General features: G+C 37.3%; 1 protein-coding gene across 9 annotated transcripts; it reads left to right on the top strand.

Annotated features, from left to right (window-relative positions):
• Positions 1–3,569: 3,569 nt before the first annotated feature.
• Positions 3,570–15,784, top strand: TRIM13 (tripartite motif containing 13). 9 transcript variants are annotated; one of them, XM_074329922.1, is made up of 4 exons: positions 3,616–3,790; positions 4,506–4,618; positions 12,847–13,119; positions 13,860–15,784. In XM_074329922.1, exons 3-4 carry the CDS (start codon positions 13,099–13,101, stop codon positions 15,087–15,089), a joined length of 1,251 nt encoding a protein of 416 aa, XP_074186023.1. In that variant the 5' UTR covers positions 3,616–3,790; positions 4,506–4,618; positions 12,847–13,098; the 3' UTR covers positions 15,090–15,784. The 9 variants fall into 9 exon arrangements, with proteins under 9 accessions (XP_074186025.1, XP_019603618.2, XP_074186023.1 ...); XM_074329923.1 differs by lacking the exon at positions 3,616–3,790 and adding an exon at positions 4,058–4,394; XM_074329924.1 differs by lacking the exon at positions 12,847–13,119 and having other exon boundaries at positions 3,570–3,790; positions 4,509–4,618.
• The last annotated feature ends 465 nt before the right edge of the window (positions 15,785–16,249 follow it).

Below are 16,249 nucleotides of genomic sequence, written 5' to 3'. Positions count from 1 at the left end.
GGTTAATTCTTTCAACATTGCATTTTATTTACAAATTGGGAACTTTAATAAACTGTATTTGATGTTAAAGTTTCAATAGGACTTAACCATATATGCTGTACTTTTATATACATGTAATTGTATTTTAAAAAATCCATAATTTTCAACAAGAAACCTCAAAAATATTAAAATAAATAAAATTTATTTTCCCTTAAATCTTGGATCCTGTTATCAGATTAATCTTCCTAAAATTCTGTTTTCATCTTATTAGTGCCATGTACATAATGATTCAGTAGCTTCCGATTCCCTACAGAATGAAGTTCAACTCTTTATTCTGACATTCAAAACATTCCAGTTTGGCTTCAAACTTTATTCCCAAATCAGCCTATGCTCTGGGCTCTGTATCATTCCTACCCTGACCTTGTGCTCCTCACTTCCAATGCCCTTCTTTCTCATCTTCAAATCTTATGATTTTAAAGGCCCTGTTTGACTCCTACCTGCCCTGTGACATCTTCCCTGATGCTTCTGATACATTCCTCTGATCTTGTCTTCATCACTCATGCTGAAATAGCTACTATTTGTTACTGAACTAGTTCATGTTTTTAAGACTTGTCTCCTCAACCACATGGGAAATTCCATGATTAGTGCCTTTGGTGCTACTCTTGAGTATATAATTATAAGCATATGTTAGTAACATCTTCATTACCTTTAACATTTTACTTTATTGTTACAATTTTTATTTCCATCTACAGAAACAGCACACGAAAGGCCAAGTTTATTGTTGCTTAAGCAGCTCTCATTCTCTTCCAAATATAACTGATCTTGCTATTTGTTCCATGTAATGCATGATCTTCACTGTACAACCTAAATATATGGAATCTGGAATTTTCTTCAAACCAGGCACTAATTCCTTTCATTTTCATCAAGTCTTCGGTAAGTTTCTGTCTTTTGTGGTAAATGTTATTTTTACCGGTAGATTTTTTTTTTTCCTTTTAATGGAATATTTTGGATGTTCAATTTCTCTGAAATTCTAGAGCTTCTTAAAAAACTGCAGTCTTTCTTTCATTTAGTGTGATGTTTTTCTTTTTTCTTGCCGTTCCTTAAGCACAGGGAAGGAGTTATAGAAGTGGAATGATATATGCTTTTTAAAAGGCCACTCTGGGCTGGGTGTGGAAAAGCAGAAATTATGGTTCTAGCTTCCTCTACTGCATAGGCTCTGCTTAAGACTATCATGCAAGCCTCAAATTTACAAATCCAAGGCAACTGTAGTCAAACCCAGAATGGTTTTCTTCAAACAGTAGCAACCATTTATTAAGCACTTCCTATGTGTCACATACAGTGTTAGTGGCTTTCTATACTATCTAATTACCACAATCAAGTGAATGATGATCCCCATTTTACAGAAGAGAAAACTGAGGCTTCGAGATACTAAGTAACTTGAACAACTAGTAAGTGGCAGACCTAGGGTGTGGGTGCGGAACTGATTCCAAAGCCTCTGCTCTTCACCTCACCATGCGATGTCAGTGTCTTGTATCACGGGGAATTCTTGGGGAACGTTGGGGCTTGCACTCATGACTTTGGCAGCTATCAGAAAGGGAAGGACAGAATAATAATAAAATGTTCCAGTGTCTCTGATGAGGCTCGACAGCATCTCTTTCCTGCACACAATTGCTCCAGGCTTACTTATTAGATATTCTTCCATTCTAACCATTTACAGTTCAATGTACCCCAAATTTTTGGCACTGTCCCTTTCCTTATGGAACGTCTGATCACATGTCTTGGTAGGTGGGAGAAAAGCTGGGTTTTTACCTTTGTCAAGGCTTAGACAAAAATAACAGCATGAAATAAATCAATACAACAATAAGAATATGTATATATAATATATATTCTACTTATAAACTATATTTATCACAAAAGACAGAAACAAATAGACTATCCATAGTCTTATTGCTGTGCTGACATATGAATTCCAATCTTCAGTTGTTAGTTTACTTACTTGACCACCAGTCAATAGAAGGAAATTCCAGGGTGATAGAATTTTGACTACCCCTTGGTGTTATCTCTAACAGGATTTAGTTACATTGTGCTCTTCCAGGAAGGATGTAGCTGTGTATGCAGGTTTTAATCTGGCATTCTTTTTTCTATTTACACTATATGTGGTGATTCCCTGATTGCTGTTTTATTAGGACCATGGGAGGAGATGCTATTCTTCTTCCCTATTTTTCTGTACTTAAGATCTTGAGTTTAATATAATTACACTTAGTAATTTTTTTAACAGTCTAGGGGTTTCTATGCATATTTAACCAGTGTTTTACGTATAGTTGGGCAGTTTATTATCTGACACCAACCAGATCTAACTATATAAATATGTATTATACGATTACCTTAAAGACAAATTGTGATTTATGAGTTAATAACCTATCGCTCTTGTATCATTTTAATATTAGGGTATTTAAAATGTTTCTATAAGTTAGTCTCATTTATTTTGTTTTTGTTTTTTTAACAACACTAATTTAGTAGAAGACTGGGGTGGTTTTCACTAGCACTGACAGTTACTATGCTATAGAGAGAACCTGCACCTGGAATCTGACTTTAGAGTCTCGGCTCTGCCTCTTGTTTTTTTACCTTGAAGAAATCATCATCCATAGGATGAGGATAATTTCCATCTCGCAGTGTTTTTATGAGGACTAAATGACACAAATATAGGAATTGTATTACAAAGGTAAAATTAGGTTTAAGGGACCCTGGGCATGGCGAGGAACTGGCCATCTCAGAAGGGAGAGGGGAGGTGCTTTTTATGGGGTTTAAGCTAATCACTTACAAGCCACAGCGCACAGGTATTATGTAATGGTCGGCCTCGAATACCTTTTCCCCAGATTATACTTCCGAAGCCCAGTCTTCCTCATCTGGGCGAACTCAACCCCAGGGCATATTCTATGATATTTTTTGGTCCTTGCTTCACTTCCCCCAAGACTAAAATTTGGAGAAACCATTCCTTCATCTTTGCATCCTTCTTAGAACCGTTCATTGGCAAGAGTTTAATGTGTTTGATATTAGACGAGGTTCCTATACAGGGGTCTGGACATCAGAATAGTGAGTCAAACGGCGACTGAATAACCGTTAGCGGCAGAGAAATTAAAACCAATTTTAAGTTCTTCCTTCTCTCCGAAGGAAAGAGCAATGATGTTCTTCCTAAAAGAAAATCTTAAATGGAGTTGGGTCTCTAATGTTCAGCCTAAAGCCTACTAAGATATCGGTACAAGGGGGTACAGTTAACATTGTTTTGGTAGTGTTCTGGCTGGAGCCCAAACCTTGGTCCCAACAAGAGTACCAATCCACCCACCCGGTTGTGGGGTGCGGGGCAGTTGTCTGTGTCGCCCCAAGCCGCTGTAGCCGGGCTTCTGGTCCTGAGAGATGCAGGTGAAGTGGTGTGAAGGGTTGGGCTTTTTTTTTTGTTCCTAAAAATGTAACGAACAAAAAAAAAAGTACAACAATCCAAACCCAACCATTTTGTTGCGCGCCGGCTTCCTTCCCGGGTGGCTCCACCGGGGCGGCGCCGCCTCCTGGCGCCCGCGCTCCATCTATCTAGGCCAAGCCCACTCGTCTCCGCCGTCGACGTCCGCTTCCCGGCGCCGCGCGCAGCCCCTCTGGAAGGGAGAAAAGCGCGCCACCCGGGGCTCTCCCCGCTTTCGGGCGCACCGAGAGGACCCCGGAAGGACTCCCGCCTCCCCTCACCTTCTCCCTCTCCCTGGGAAAGGCGAGCCTCGAGAGGCGGGACAAAGGCGAAACCCGGCGGGGAAGGCGGACCGAGGTGCCGGGGGAGGAGGGCGGTGGGGCGGGGCCCAGCCGGCTCCGGGAGTCCATTTTGCAGCCTTGCTGGGCACTTCCCGCGCGGTTCCCGCGGCTGCAGGAGCGGCTGTGGGGCGGCTGCAGGCTGGGCCCCTTCCGCGGCCCGGGAGGTCCGAGCTAAGTACTCGCCCCCGCGCTCCTCTCTGGGGAGGGGGTGGTCCTGGAGCCTGCTGCGAGGGTGGGGACTTGCCCTGACGGGGCAGGGACCTGCGTGGGTGGGGGGCCGGCGGAGAGCTCAGTCTGAGCTCCAGGTGCCGCAGCACACCGCAGCCGGCGGGGCACCGGGACGGGGTGTGGAGAGGAGCGGCGTGCGGGTGGGCATCCCACGGGCCCGGGGCGCGGTCTGCTCGGGAAAACCTGCTACGCTACCCAGCATGCTGGCTGCACTGCCAGCGCCTCGGTATCGCCTAGGAAAGGCGATCGTGAACCAGAACAGAAGTGAGACCACGCGACCACTCCCTGGCACTGAACCTGGGGAGGCTGCCTGGCCCCGGGGGAGGGCGCCCTAAGGGAGAAGCTCCTTAGTACAGAGATCTGCCTCTCCCACGCTCCTGTCTTTTCACCAGGTCCTAGCTGGCTGTCTTTATTTGTGGGGGACAACTGAAAACATTGAGGGTTAAGACTAAGGATCCTGTGCAGATAAGTGCGTAATACCCTCTTCTTTGTTCTCTTTGCAGTAGCCTCGTTTGATTGTCAGTCACAACGTGAAAACAAAAAATCCAAAACTCTGATTTCTTTTGCCCTGGGAAATAGTAACCCTGACGAATACACCTGCTTGCAGAGGACAGAGGTAAACTACAATTCTTCCCTACATTAAAAAAACAACAACAAAAAAACAAAACAAAAAAAAACCCACCCAATTTCTTTAGGCCCAGAAGCTTTCAGAATTGAACTATGGGTAGACTGTATGTGTTTCCACCCTCATGAGTGGTCTTTGTGCTTTCCATATTTTGTCAAAACTCAGAAAAATAGATTTCAGTCTTGGAAATTCTTTGTGTGGCAATTATCTGAAATGTATTATAATTCAAAGGAAAAGAAGCTTCAGCAGCATTTCTTGTTTTACAAGTTTCTTTCCCTTCTCCTGTGCCATGCTGCTAGAGCTTGTACAACAGGGGTTGAGGTTTCTGACTATATGATAGATATTTTAAAAGTAGAATTTCATTTACATAAATACTCCCTTTGGTAGAACTTCATGGAACTTTGATAAACTGGTTATATTTCTGTCTTACACCAATGAGAAGATACATTTCTTCAGTCTCCTATCTTTTCCTAAAAATACCATCTTTTTTGCACCAGCTGATGTAGTAAACCTCCCTGGTAAATCCTTCTATAACACCAGGTTATTTTCATATTCGACATTTATGATAGGTTAGTTACCTGGCCTTACTTCTGCTACAGCTTTTGTTCAGATATTCCCATTTCCATGAAATTGCTTTGTACCTGTTATCCTTGTAATACTTGCTTTGCCCTTCCTTGAAATTACAGTTCAAGAGAGTCCAGCTCTCTTTTAGGACATTTCTTGGTTAGTAACTCATTCCCTAACATAACACTTTAAATATATTTAGTTTTCACAATGTTTCCACACATACATAATTAAACCACCTTAAATTTAATATAGTTCAGCGCTTTACAAGATTGTCACACATTACTTAATCTTTCAAAGAAAATTATGTAAGTGCTGTAAAAATCCTTATTCTGTGAAGGGTAAAACCAGTGCTTGAACCTACGTGTTCAGAAGCAGCTTCAATGCTCTTTTCCCTCCACTGGAGAGCCTGTTACAACCTAAATTGTAAAAAAAAAAACCCATAGAATTTTGTAAGGGATTTAAAGAGCCCATGATTAAACTCCATTTTAGTAATGAGGATATTAAATTCTTGACCTGGATAGTGCTAAGGTCTAAGAATTGGGAAACTCAGGTCCTATAACTAGCTTGCTGTGTACGATTGAGAAATCTCCATTGGGGGGACCCTTAGTTTTCTTCACTTATAAAGTTAGGTGTTTAGCTAGATGACCTTTAAGTTTTTAAGCACTGTGCTTCTATTTTATGCCATCATCATACTTGTATTATTTCCTGTATATATTGGTAATACACAGACACATACTAATAGTAACTGCCTTAAACGGTTTTATATTTTAAACTTGGATAAGTATGGTAAAGTATGCCCCATTCTTGGTTTTTTATTAAACTCTATAAAAGTATGGTTCTGTTATAAAGTCAGGAACTGCATGGAGCGGGAGATCACTCATACATCATTGGTTAGAGTTCATAGTGTGATAGCTTTTCTAGAGGGAATCTTGGCGATCTTTTCAAGAGCCTTAAAAGTGTTCCTACTTTGATCCACCTAACAGTACACTTAAAGGAGTTATCTAAAGAAATATTCAGAGCTGTGGACCAAGACATTTCTACAAGGTGTTCATTTAAATATTATAATACCAATAAAACAACCAATAAGAAAGAACATATTCGTAAGCTATACCGTCATGTCTTAGAAGGATATATAATGATGGAAATGCATGTAAAAGAAATGGATACAAAATTGTGTTATGCTAAAATGTTTGTGTGTGCAAACACACCAGACTGGAAGAAATACACCAAAATAGTACTGGTTATTCCTTGCGGGTGTAATTATGAGTGATTTTTTCCCCTGTATTTTTCTGAATTTTGTATCATCACAAATTATTTTTATAATTTAAGAAAAAAACAAAAGCTAATTGCATGGGTAACCTCTCCCACTTCAGTATGGTGTCACCTCTGTCCTTTCTATAAGGCATTTATCACACCTTTTGGAGTAACTATTTTTGTAAATGTGCTATATTTTTTAATTTAGGGCAAGACTAGACTTTTGGTTTATAATCTTTATAAATATCATTAGAACATTGGATTATCCATTTTTGTTACTCAGGAAAGACACTGCCATTGTCATCACCTTGGGCTGGGACTCTTAGCTACTAGAATGGTATTAGAAGAATGGAGTGCTATGCCCACCTCTCATGATAGTTAACCACCTATGGGTGTCCTTTGACATACAGAACAGTTCCATTCCAGTCAAACCTATAAAGCAAATTCACATAATGTGAACTCTTTTTAATTCAATTCCATTGTAGATACATTTCTAAGTAAAAGTTGTATTGAAAATTTTTGCTGATAAATTATTGTCTTTCCTGTGGCATAAGCACTAGTATTTCCTACTTGGCAGTAGCCAGGTTTCCCCTTTTAAAACTCCTAGAGGAGCTTTTTCTTTCCCACCCCCTGCATAGTGGCAGTACTGACTATGAACAAGGAATGCCAACATAGTATATATAATATAGTCAACCTAAAAATTGCTTAAAATTTAGCATAATTAGCTTTCTACTTGACATATTCGTAGATTACCGTGTTTTCCCGAAAATAAGACCTAGCTCGAATGCATTTTTTGGAACAAAAATTAATGTAAGACCTGGTTTTAGTTTACTATAAGACCGGATATGATATGCTATATATGATATGATATAATATATATAAATATAATACCGGGTTTTACATTGATTTTTGCTCCAAAAGATGCATTAGAGCTACTTGTCTGGCTAGGTCTTATTTTTGGGGAAACAGGGTCGTACTTATCAGTTAGCTACTAAATGCCTATTTTCATTTGGCACAGTATTACATACTATGAAAATAATCTCACTTACTTAGATAAATCTAGCTAGTTATCTACTGAATGTTAGACTTGGGCAGTACTTTCTGAAAATTGGAATTAACCTCAAATACAGAGTTAGATGATATAAACTTAATAGATCTCAACCTGTTGGGGATAATTTAGGTCAATAATTGCTGAGCTTATGGTTGTCAAGAAGACAATTTGTTTTAGAGATAAGAACTTGCCACTTTCATTTCAACCCATTTCCATTTATTTGGGAGAAAAGAAACCAGACATTTCTGGTTCATAAAACTTTTGCAGAAGTCACAGTTCCAACTTAATTTGAACTTTCAACAGGTAAAGATAACTATCTCGATCTGGTTAGTACCAGACTAGGGAATAATTTAGTCTGTATGTTTCTCTCAAATTCAGACACTCATTTTATTAAAATTGATTTCATCTGGGAGAGAATGGGATTCAACACCATTTGGAATCACACTGATTTCTCAATAGTTGTATATAAATGGGACAGGTGTATCTGATCTAGCTGGTATTAATGTTGTGGACTTACAGGATTACAGGATAATATCTTGGGTGATTATCAAGTGGCACAGTGGAAAATAAAAAGGGAAACAAAGATGAAGAGGGTGGAGGATAAGGAAATTAGAGGAAATCAGAAGACTACTCATTGAAACAGTATGCAGAAAATGAGTTCAAAGAAAAATAAAGGCAAGAGTCAAAGCGAAATAGTGGTATGGTACACAGAAGAGAATAAAGGAAAGGGAAAAAAGCGTTTCTGAGTGGTCTGGACTAGTTAGGTAATGACCTGGTTTTTGTTTTTGAAAATGTCACCTTAGTCCAAAAACTTAACTTTCTGAATAGGTGAGACCTTCTGTACTCGGTTCATTTTGCCTTAAGTACCAAGAATCTTGCTAAAAATATCTTGAGGGAAATTTAAACTCATTCTAAGATACTGCCAGAAAAGCTAAGTTACTATTTATTGTCTTATATGGACACATAGGTAACTTTTGTATTGTGTTTGCAAGAGCTATATGCAATATACTTTAATATTCCTTTTTTGAGATATTGGAAATCTTAATCTCTCTTTGTCCTGTTTTGATCACATAAGTTATGGAACAGTCTATAAAAGCCAGAATAAAGAGTTACAACACATTGATATAGAGTACTTAAAACAAAAACTTGTAAATAATCTTCATATATTTAAATTAGATACCTTTCAAAACAATTGTACAGTGAGAGAAATTAAGTGTTTTGTTAAAGATCACAGACTGAGAGCCAGCTAGCATGTCAATCTCCTCACAGGTCTGGATCCAGAGATGTCCAGTAATGCCTTTTTTAATTTATAAAAAATACTATACCAGATTAAGTTCTTTGTGAAGTTTATCATATTAATGTTAACTGAGTTTTGTTTTTATAGCTCAGTATGGTTTTCTTATAATTGGCCATCCTGTTTAATTTTTTGGTTTTTTTACCAAGTTTTTGTGAGAATTTTCAAATATACAGAAAATTTAAAAAATACTGTAATAAATATCCTTACCTGGATTAAATAATTGTTAACTGGACTTCTACTAAGTTTCAAAAAAGATTAGTAGTGGATCTCATACTAAAATAGAATATAGTGTGTACTACTTGCAAATAAGAATAGTGTGCTGAGAGGAAGTGATTAAAAGAAGAAAAGGTGATCCCTTAATTCTAGGCATTGTTCCAAGAGAAGATTGATGGCTCTCAGTTTAGTAGAGCTTTGCATAATTTAGTTTTGTCAGTGAAGTCATTTTCAGTATTTGCTATCTAGTTACTTGTTAAGTATTTGGATACTGCTTTGAAATTCCTGAATTCAAAGATGCCTCAAAATAGGATGGAAATTTGGTTGAAACCCCCAATTGATACAAAGTATTTATTGGCTTTCATTTTTTTTTTCCCCCTTCTAAATGGGATTTGGAAAGAAATCATGGGTAATATTTTGAACAATTTTATATTGCTGTCAACCAATGAAATCCAAAGGTTTACTAGGAAAGTTTCTTTTAATAAAATAGATTTTTATTAAAATTAACTTTTAAGAATGAATGAACACCTTTGGCATTATAATCATTTTGGGTTGATTCATTTAAAAACAAAGGACTTCTAGGAGGGAGAAGACATTACTACAGTAGCTTTTACTTCTATTTTATGACTCCTTTCCTTTGTAAGTATTGGCTTTTCAATTTTTAATATTCTGGTTGTCATGTTTCGTTTTTTTATCTGTAGAGACTTGTTGCTGTATACCCACTGTGGGTAGATTGATAAAGCAGATTTTGTAGTTTTCATTGAGTGCATCTGCCTTGCAAATTTGCCAAAAAATAAATCTGTGGTGATGTTATACAACTGTGCATTTGTCAAAACTCATAGAACTGTATACCAAAAAGATTGAATTTTATTTATGTCAATTAAAAACATGAATAGGTCAGGAAAGTGAGGGTGAAAACCAGACAGGTGGTAGACAACAAGGTATATATTTGTCTATTTTCTTTGTTGGTATAAAACTTGGAAAATTTTTAATTGGTGGGAAAATAGACTTGTGCTTCAAAAATTTAGACTTTTAGTATTCAGAGAACACATTCAAAGGAAGCAGTGAATCTTAGAAAACTTGTTTGCCTTTATATACTTAAATTTGACATTGGTTAAGGTGAAATTTTATGAGTGAACAATAATTTTGTTCACATAGTTTGACTTCTATCTGGGGAAAAAATTAGCTCCCCCAAAGAGGAACTATGTACTTTAGTTTCTTTAGAGGAAACTTTATTGGTTTTTTCAGATTTTTGTGTTAGAGACACTTTAAGAAAAGGATCTATAAATTCCTGTGAAGTAACCCATTATGTAGAGAGATAAACATCTTACTGTGTATTTCCCTTTAAAATTTTCGAGGCAACAAACTTGCCAGGGTTTCTTGGATTAGGATATTATGTCTCAGTTTTCTCTGAAAGTCACCTGTGGAAGTGGTCACATAGTTTTGTTATAAAGAAAGTTTTGAGTATAAAGCTAAGTGAAGAGAAAATAAAATACTGTTTAGCTTTTACAGTGAATGAAAATAAGAATCTTTAAATTATAACCCAAGATTTGTAAGCTATACTATTTGAAATGGAACAATAAGATGTATCGTAATTTTGATGGATACAATTTGTAAAAAAGGGACTTTCTCTGATTCATTTTGAGAGTTGTAAGTTGATGATGGCTTTGGGATGACTGTTTATTATTTCTAAATTTTCCTGTGTATGACATTTTCCTTTTTCTTTTTGATCATACTTGATTGCCTTAAAATTCTTCTTGGCCCCTATTATAGTATGCTCAGTTTTCTTCTAAGTTTCTCTTTGCCTCAGGTGCCCTTTTTCTCCTCCTCATCCCAACCACTTGGTATCCTTTTTTTCCCCCTTCTTATTTGGATAGGATTCTCTGGAAATTCTAACCTTGCAAGGATGAATAAATTAGGTTTACTTTATTGAAGCTTCCCCCACTACTTTCCTGTTTCTATCGCCTACTCCAAAATCTAGCCTTAGCATAGAATTCTTAGGTGAAAGATGATAGCTGTAGAGGTGATAAAGTGTGGAACAGGGCTGGGATTGGAGGGTCATCCAAAGTTTTTCTTCTCTGTTCTAGAGTCAGTGTTTTACAGCTGCTTGATAACTTCTCTTGGAGAGCACACCAGTCTTCATAGCCATTCTCTTCCTAATGCTTTTCAAAGGTTATATGATTTCTTATGTCACAAAAGATTTTTCAGAAAAATCAGCTCATTGCACATTTTGCTATATGACACTAAATTTGACAGAATAATCTTTAATTCACCACGTATTATATATTTTATATATATATATATATCTCACAACTTAATATAAACCATAAACTAATTAGCCCTGCAAATTTACCTTATCTTTTAATTATGTTCTAGACGATAGCTCTAATTGTGACTCCTAAAATTGCTGTTAAAAAATTACTTACTTAGTTTTATTATAAGATTATTAGATCTTATTTTACTTACCGTGTTTCCCCGAAAATAAGACCTAGCCGGACAATCAGCTCTAATGCGTCTTTTGGATTAAAAATTAATATAAGACCTGGTCTTATTTTACTATAATGTAAGACTGGGTATAATATGATATGATATGATATAATATAATATAATATAATATAATACCAGGTCTTTTATTAACTTTGCTCCAAAAGACGCATTAGAGCTGATTGTCCGGCTAGGTCTTATATTTGGGGAACATGGTATTACTTTAGTAGTAATATATATACATATACATATATATTACTAAGGAAACTGAATAAGGTCATATTTAGCACTATTTTTGGCTTTAAAACTGTAGGTACTGAAGTTTTAAAATGAACATTTTAAAATAATAAACTTGCATTGAGAAGTGGTATTCTCTAGATCAGGGAATCTCAAATATTTTGGTCTCAGATCCCTTTTACACTCTCAAAAACTAAGGATCCCAAGAGCTTTTGTTTACATGTGTATAGTACAGTAGATATTTACTGTATTATAAATTAAAACAAAAATGTAAAGATATTTAAAATAACAATGATAAACCTATTACATATTAACAAATAATTTGTGAAAAATAACTTTCAAAACATTTGAGAAGAGTGGCATCGCTTTACATATTTATAGATCTCTTGAATGAATTTCTATTTAATAGAAGACATCTGGCGTCTTTTATCTGCCTCTGCATTACACCTGTTGCAATAAGTTATTTTGGTTGAAATATACAAAGAAAACCAAGTATGGCCTTGCACAGATATGTAGTTGGTGAAGGAAGGAATATTATAGCCTTTTGTACAATTGTGGATCTTCTTTGATACTATACCAAAACTCAACAAATGATAGTTTCTTAAAGGTTAATTGCAATATGGAATCTGAAACCATGTTTTGTAGCATACTGGTCTTTCAATCTTTTATCCATGCATGATTTATAACATGCGTTGGTGATTTGAACCAATTAGTTCACTGTGTTATGCAGAACTCCAGATTTTGACATATTTCATTCTACAGTAATCTCCCCCCTTAAAGAAAAATTCCATATTCCTAATATCATTAGAAAAGTCTTTTAATTAATGAGGAGCTATCAAGCTCTTAAATGGCAAATATGTTTTCCAAAATTCTAGTTTTCACTCAGAAACTCAGCTTTTATTATTGGCAAGAAAATACTGTTATTTTTTTTCCCTTGAAGTGACGGGCTCATTTTGTTCATTTTCAAGAAAATGTTTGCCAGATATGAAAATGTCATTTCAGATCCCTGAATAGGCATAGTTTGTCATTTGTTATTTCAAGTAAAAATGGTGTTCATGTAAAAAGCAGTTGGTTCACCTTGCACCTCAATCACATAAGCGCTTTTCCTCCACACAGTATCTCCTGGTATGCTGCAGAAATGCTGTGTGTTCACTTCCTGTTTTGTCACACAAGGATCAAGATTTAATAAAATGAATAATTTTTACTGCTTCATCAAGAACATTCTTAAATGAAACTGGCTACCCCCACCCCACTGTGGGTGTGTGGTGAAGAATACAGAGCAGTAGTACAGTTTGGTACTCTGTATTGCCTTGTTTGATTCCTGGTAAGGCTCCAGCAGTGTCTGCTCACTGTTGCTTTTACAGTGCAATGGTCAACCTGGTGCCAAAGGCAAGTAACATCTCAGTATTATGAAAACAGTACTGACCTCACGGATGCCCTGAGAGTCTTCGGGACACCCCGGTTTCTGCCCACCACATTTTGAAAACCGATGCTCTAGACAGTACAGATGGCTTTGATTACTGTTCTGGTGGTTAAAGAAAAAACTAATTCTCTAGGGAAGAATGAATTGCCACTCTCATTTTCTGTTTTTACCTATGATTTTAATTGTAATTTTGTCTTTGTAATAGAAAAAAATGCCAATTTTTAATAAAAGTCTGCATGAGAGTACATGCTTGGATTTATATTTGTGTTTCTTTCTTTTAAATAGCATACCATTTTATAATTGTGGGCCCAGACTAAAGCGCTCTTTCTACTCAGACACTGAGTAGCTTTGTTTCTGATAGCTAGTAGTCAGCTCTGTTTTAAAACAATCACTTGGGTCCTGCTGGCTCAACTTGCAGTTGTCCTAGTCCTAACCCTGTCTCGGCCGAAGACTGTTGTTGGAAAGCCCACACAAAGGCCTTGTGTACAGGGAGCCCTGCTAATAAGGAGCGTGTTCTAGTCCCAGCAGATTAAATCTGCTTTGGTGTGCATTCCCTTCCCAAATTGCTCACTTATTTCCTTTGTTTGCCTTGTTATTTCAGTGAAATCATTTTTAATGTCTGTGAAGATAGTTTCTTCTAATTATTACATAGTTCAAGTGGAGGGGATTACTGGAGTAAAATAAAATATTTATTTCTCTCTGCTAGGATGTGATGGAGCTGCTTGAAGAAGATCTTACGTGCCCAATTTGTTGCAGTCTGTTTGATGATCCCCGAGTTTTGCCTTGCTCACACAACTTTTGCAAAAAATGCTTAGAAGGGCTCTTAGAGGGGAATGTGTGGAATTCGTTGTGGAGATCATCTCCATTCAAGTGCCCCACATGCCGTAAGGAAACTTCAGCTTCTGGAGTCAATAGCCTGCAGGTTAATTACTCCCTGAAGGGGATTGTGGAGAAGTACAACAAGATCAAGCTCTCTCCCAAAATGCCAGTGTGCAAAGGACACTTGGGGCAGCCTCTCAACATTTTCTGCCTGACTGATATGCAGCTGATTTGTGGGATCTGTGCTACTTGTGGTGACCACACCCAGCATGTCTTCTGTTCTATTGAAGATGCCTATGCTCAGGAAAGGGATGCCTTTGAGTCCCTCTTCCAGAGCTTTGAGACCTGGCGTCGGGGAGATGCTCTTTCTCGCTTGGATACCTTGGAAACTAGCAAAAGGAAATCTCTACAGTTACTGACTAAAGATTCAGATAAAGTGAAAGAGTTTTTTGATAAGTTACAACACACATTAGATCAAAAGAAGAATGAAATCCTGTCTGACTTTGAGACCATGAAACTTGCAGTTATGCAAGCCTATGACCCAGAAATTAACAAACTCACCACCATCTTGCAGGAACAACGAATGGCCTTTAACATTGCTGAGGCCTTCAAAGACGTGTCAGAACCAATCATATTTCTGCAACAGATGCAGGAGTTCAGGGAGAAAATAAAAGTAATCAAGGAAACTCCTTTACCTCCCTCTAATTTGCCCACAAGCCCTTTAATGAAGAACTTTGACACCAGTCAGTGGGAAGACATAAAACTAGTCGATGTGGATAAACTTGCTTTGCCTCAAGACACCGGCACATTCATTAGCAAGATTCCTGGGACCTTTTATCCATTACTTGTGGTAGTCATTCTGCTTGGCTTTCTCATTTTCTTTGGTCCTGCTATATTCCTAGAATGGTCTTTAGTTGATGAATTCTCAACCTGGAAAGACCATCTTTCACACTTCAGTTCCTGTCTGATTAAATCACCTGATTTTGTAGAACAATCAATTTTTTACTGGGAACAGGTGACAGATGGGTTTTTCATTTTGAGTGAAAGATTCAAGAATTTTACTTTGGTGGTGCTGAATAACGTGGCAGAATTTATGTGCAAATATAAACTATTATAAAATCTGTTTCAAGTACATTTCTGTCTTTTGTTAGACATTTGTTAGAGAATGGAATGGTAGTCCAGATTTGGTCAGATTCCCATCAGGTCTTTTCCTCCAAAAGTATTCCTTTCAAGAATAATGCCTTACACATGTTCAAATTAGGTAGCATAAAGATATGAGTGAAATTTAATAGTACAGTCCTGAATCCTTCCTTTTTAAAGAGGGCTTTTGAAATAAGCATCCTACCCCCAATACTGGTTGCATTTATGCTGTGTAAATAGGGGAGATGACAAAGCACATGACCTAATACTGCATTTTTTTTTTTAAGATTTTTTTTTTTTTATTGGGGAAGGGGAACAGGACTTTATTGGGGAACAGTATGTACTTCCAGGGCTTTTTTTTCCAAGTCATGTTGTTGTCCTTTCAATCTTAGTTGTGAAGGGCACAGCTCGGCTCAAGGTGCTGTGTTCAATCTTAGTTGCAGGGGGTGGAGCCCACCACCCCTTGTGGGAATTGAGGAATTGAACTGGCAACCTTGTGGTTGAGAGCCCACTGGCCCAAGTGGGAATCGAACCAGCAGCCTTTGGAGTTAGGAGCACGGAGCTCCAACCGCCTGAGCCACCGGGCTGGCCCAACCTAATATTGTATTGATGAATTAGTATAATAGTGATTGTTTACTTAAGCATGTAATAAAGACTACTCTTGTGAAGCAACTTTTTTTGAGAGTGAACATTCTTTAAAAAAGGAAAGAAGACACGGATGGATTGGATTTCCAAATTTTTCTATAGAGGGTTGATTTCCTTTTTTGCTAAAATGTAAATCTCATGTAAACAAAAACCGGTATTTTCTTGTGATAAGTGTACATTTTTAGGAGAGTGGAAATTTCAGCTTGCCCTTTTCTCCTTAGGTTTTGTAAATTTATCACCAAAGGGATTTGGTGATAAACCACAGAAGTGTTAGGTGGCTGTGTATAGGTTAAAAAAAAAATCTAAGGGCAAGAGCAGGAAATGGGAAAGCCTCCTTTTTGCTGGCAGCTAAGTGTTGTGTTGCTGTCCCAAAGTATCCTGGCAACCGATCAACCAAACCAATCCACTTGCTTAAAGAATTTAAGAGTAGTTAAGACTAATTTGACAACAGATGAAATAATCTATCAGCTATTATAAAGGACAAAGTAATCA

The sequence above is a fragment of the Rhinolophus sinicus genome, linkage group LG04, assembly GCF_036562045.2.
Source record: "Rhinolophus sinicus isolate RSC01 linkage group LG04, ASM3656204v1, whole genome shotgun sequence".
Lineage (NCBI taxonomy): Eukaryota > Metazoa > Chordata > Mammalia > Chiroptera > Rhinolophidae > Rhinolophus > Rhinolophus sinicus.
The sequence above is the reverse complement of the archived record's forward strand: the minus strand, read 5'-3'. Positions and strand labels throughout refer to the sequence as shown.

What these genes read in the sequence shown, in the direction of transcription:
- TRIM13 (XM_019748057.2), top strand. Translation starts at nt 4,203, where the DNA reads ATGCTGGCTGCACTGCCAGCGCCTCGGTATCGCCTAGGAAAGGCGATC. An exon ending in GATCGTGAACCAGAACAGAA is followed by an intron (nt 4,267 to 4,505) that starts GTGAGACCACGC and finishes TTCTCTTTGCAG; the next exon opens with TAGCCTCGTTTGATTGTCAG. An exon ending in CCTGCTTGCAGAGGACAGAG is followed by an intron (nt 4,619 to 13,859) that starts GTAAACTACAAT and finishes TCTCTCTGCTAG; the next exon opens with GATGTGATGGAGCTGCTTGA.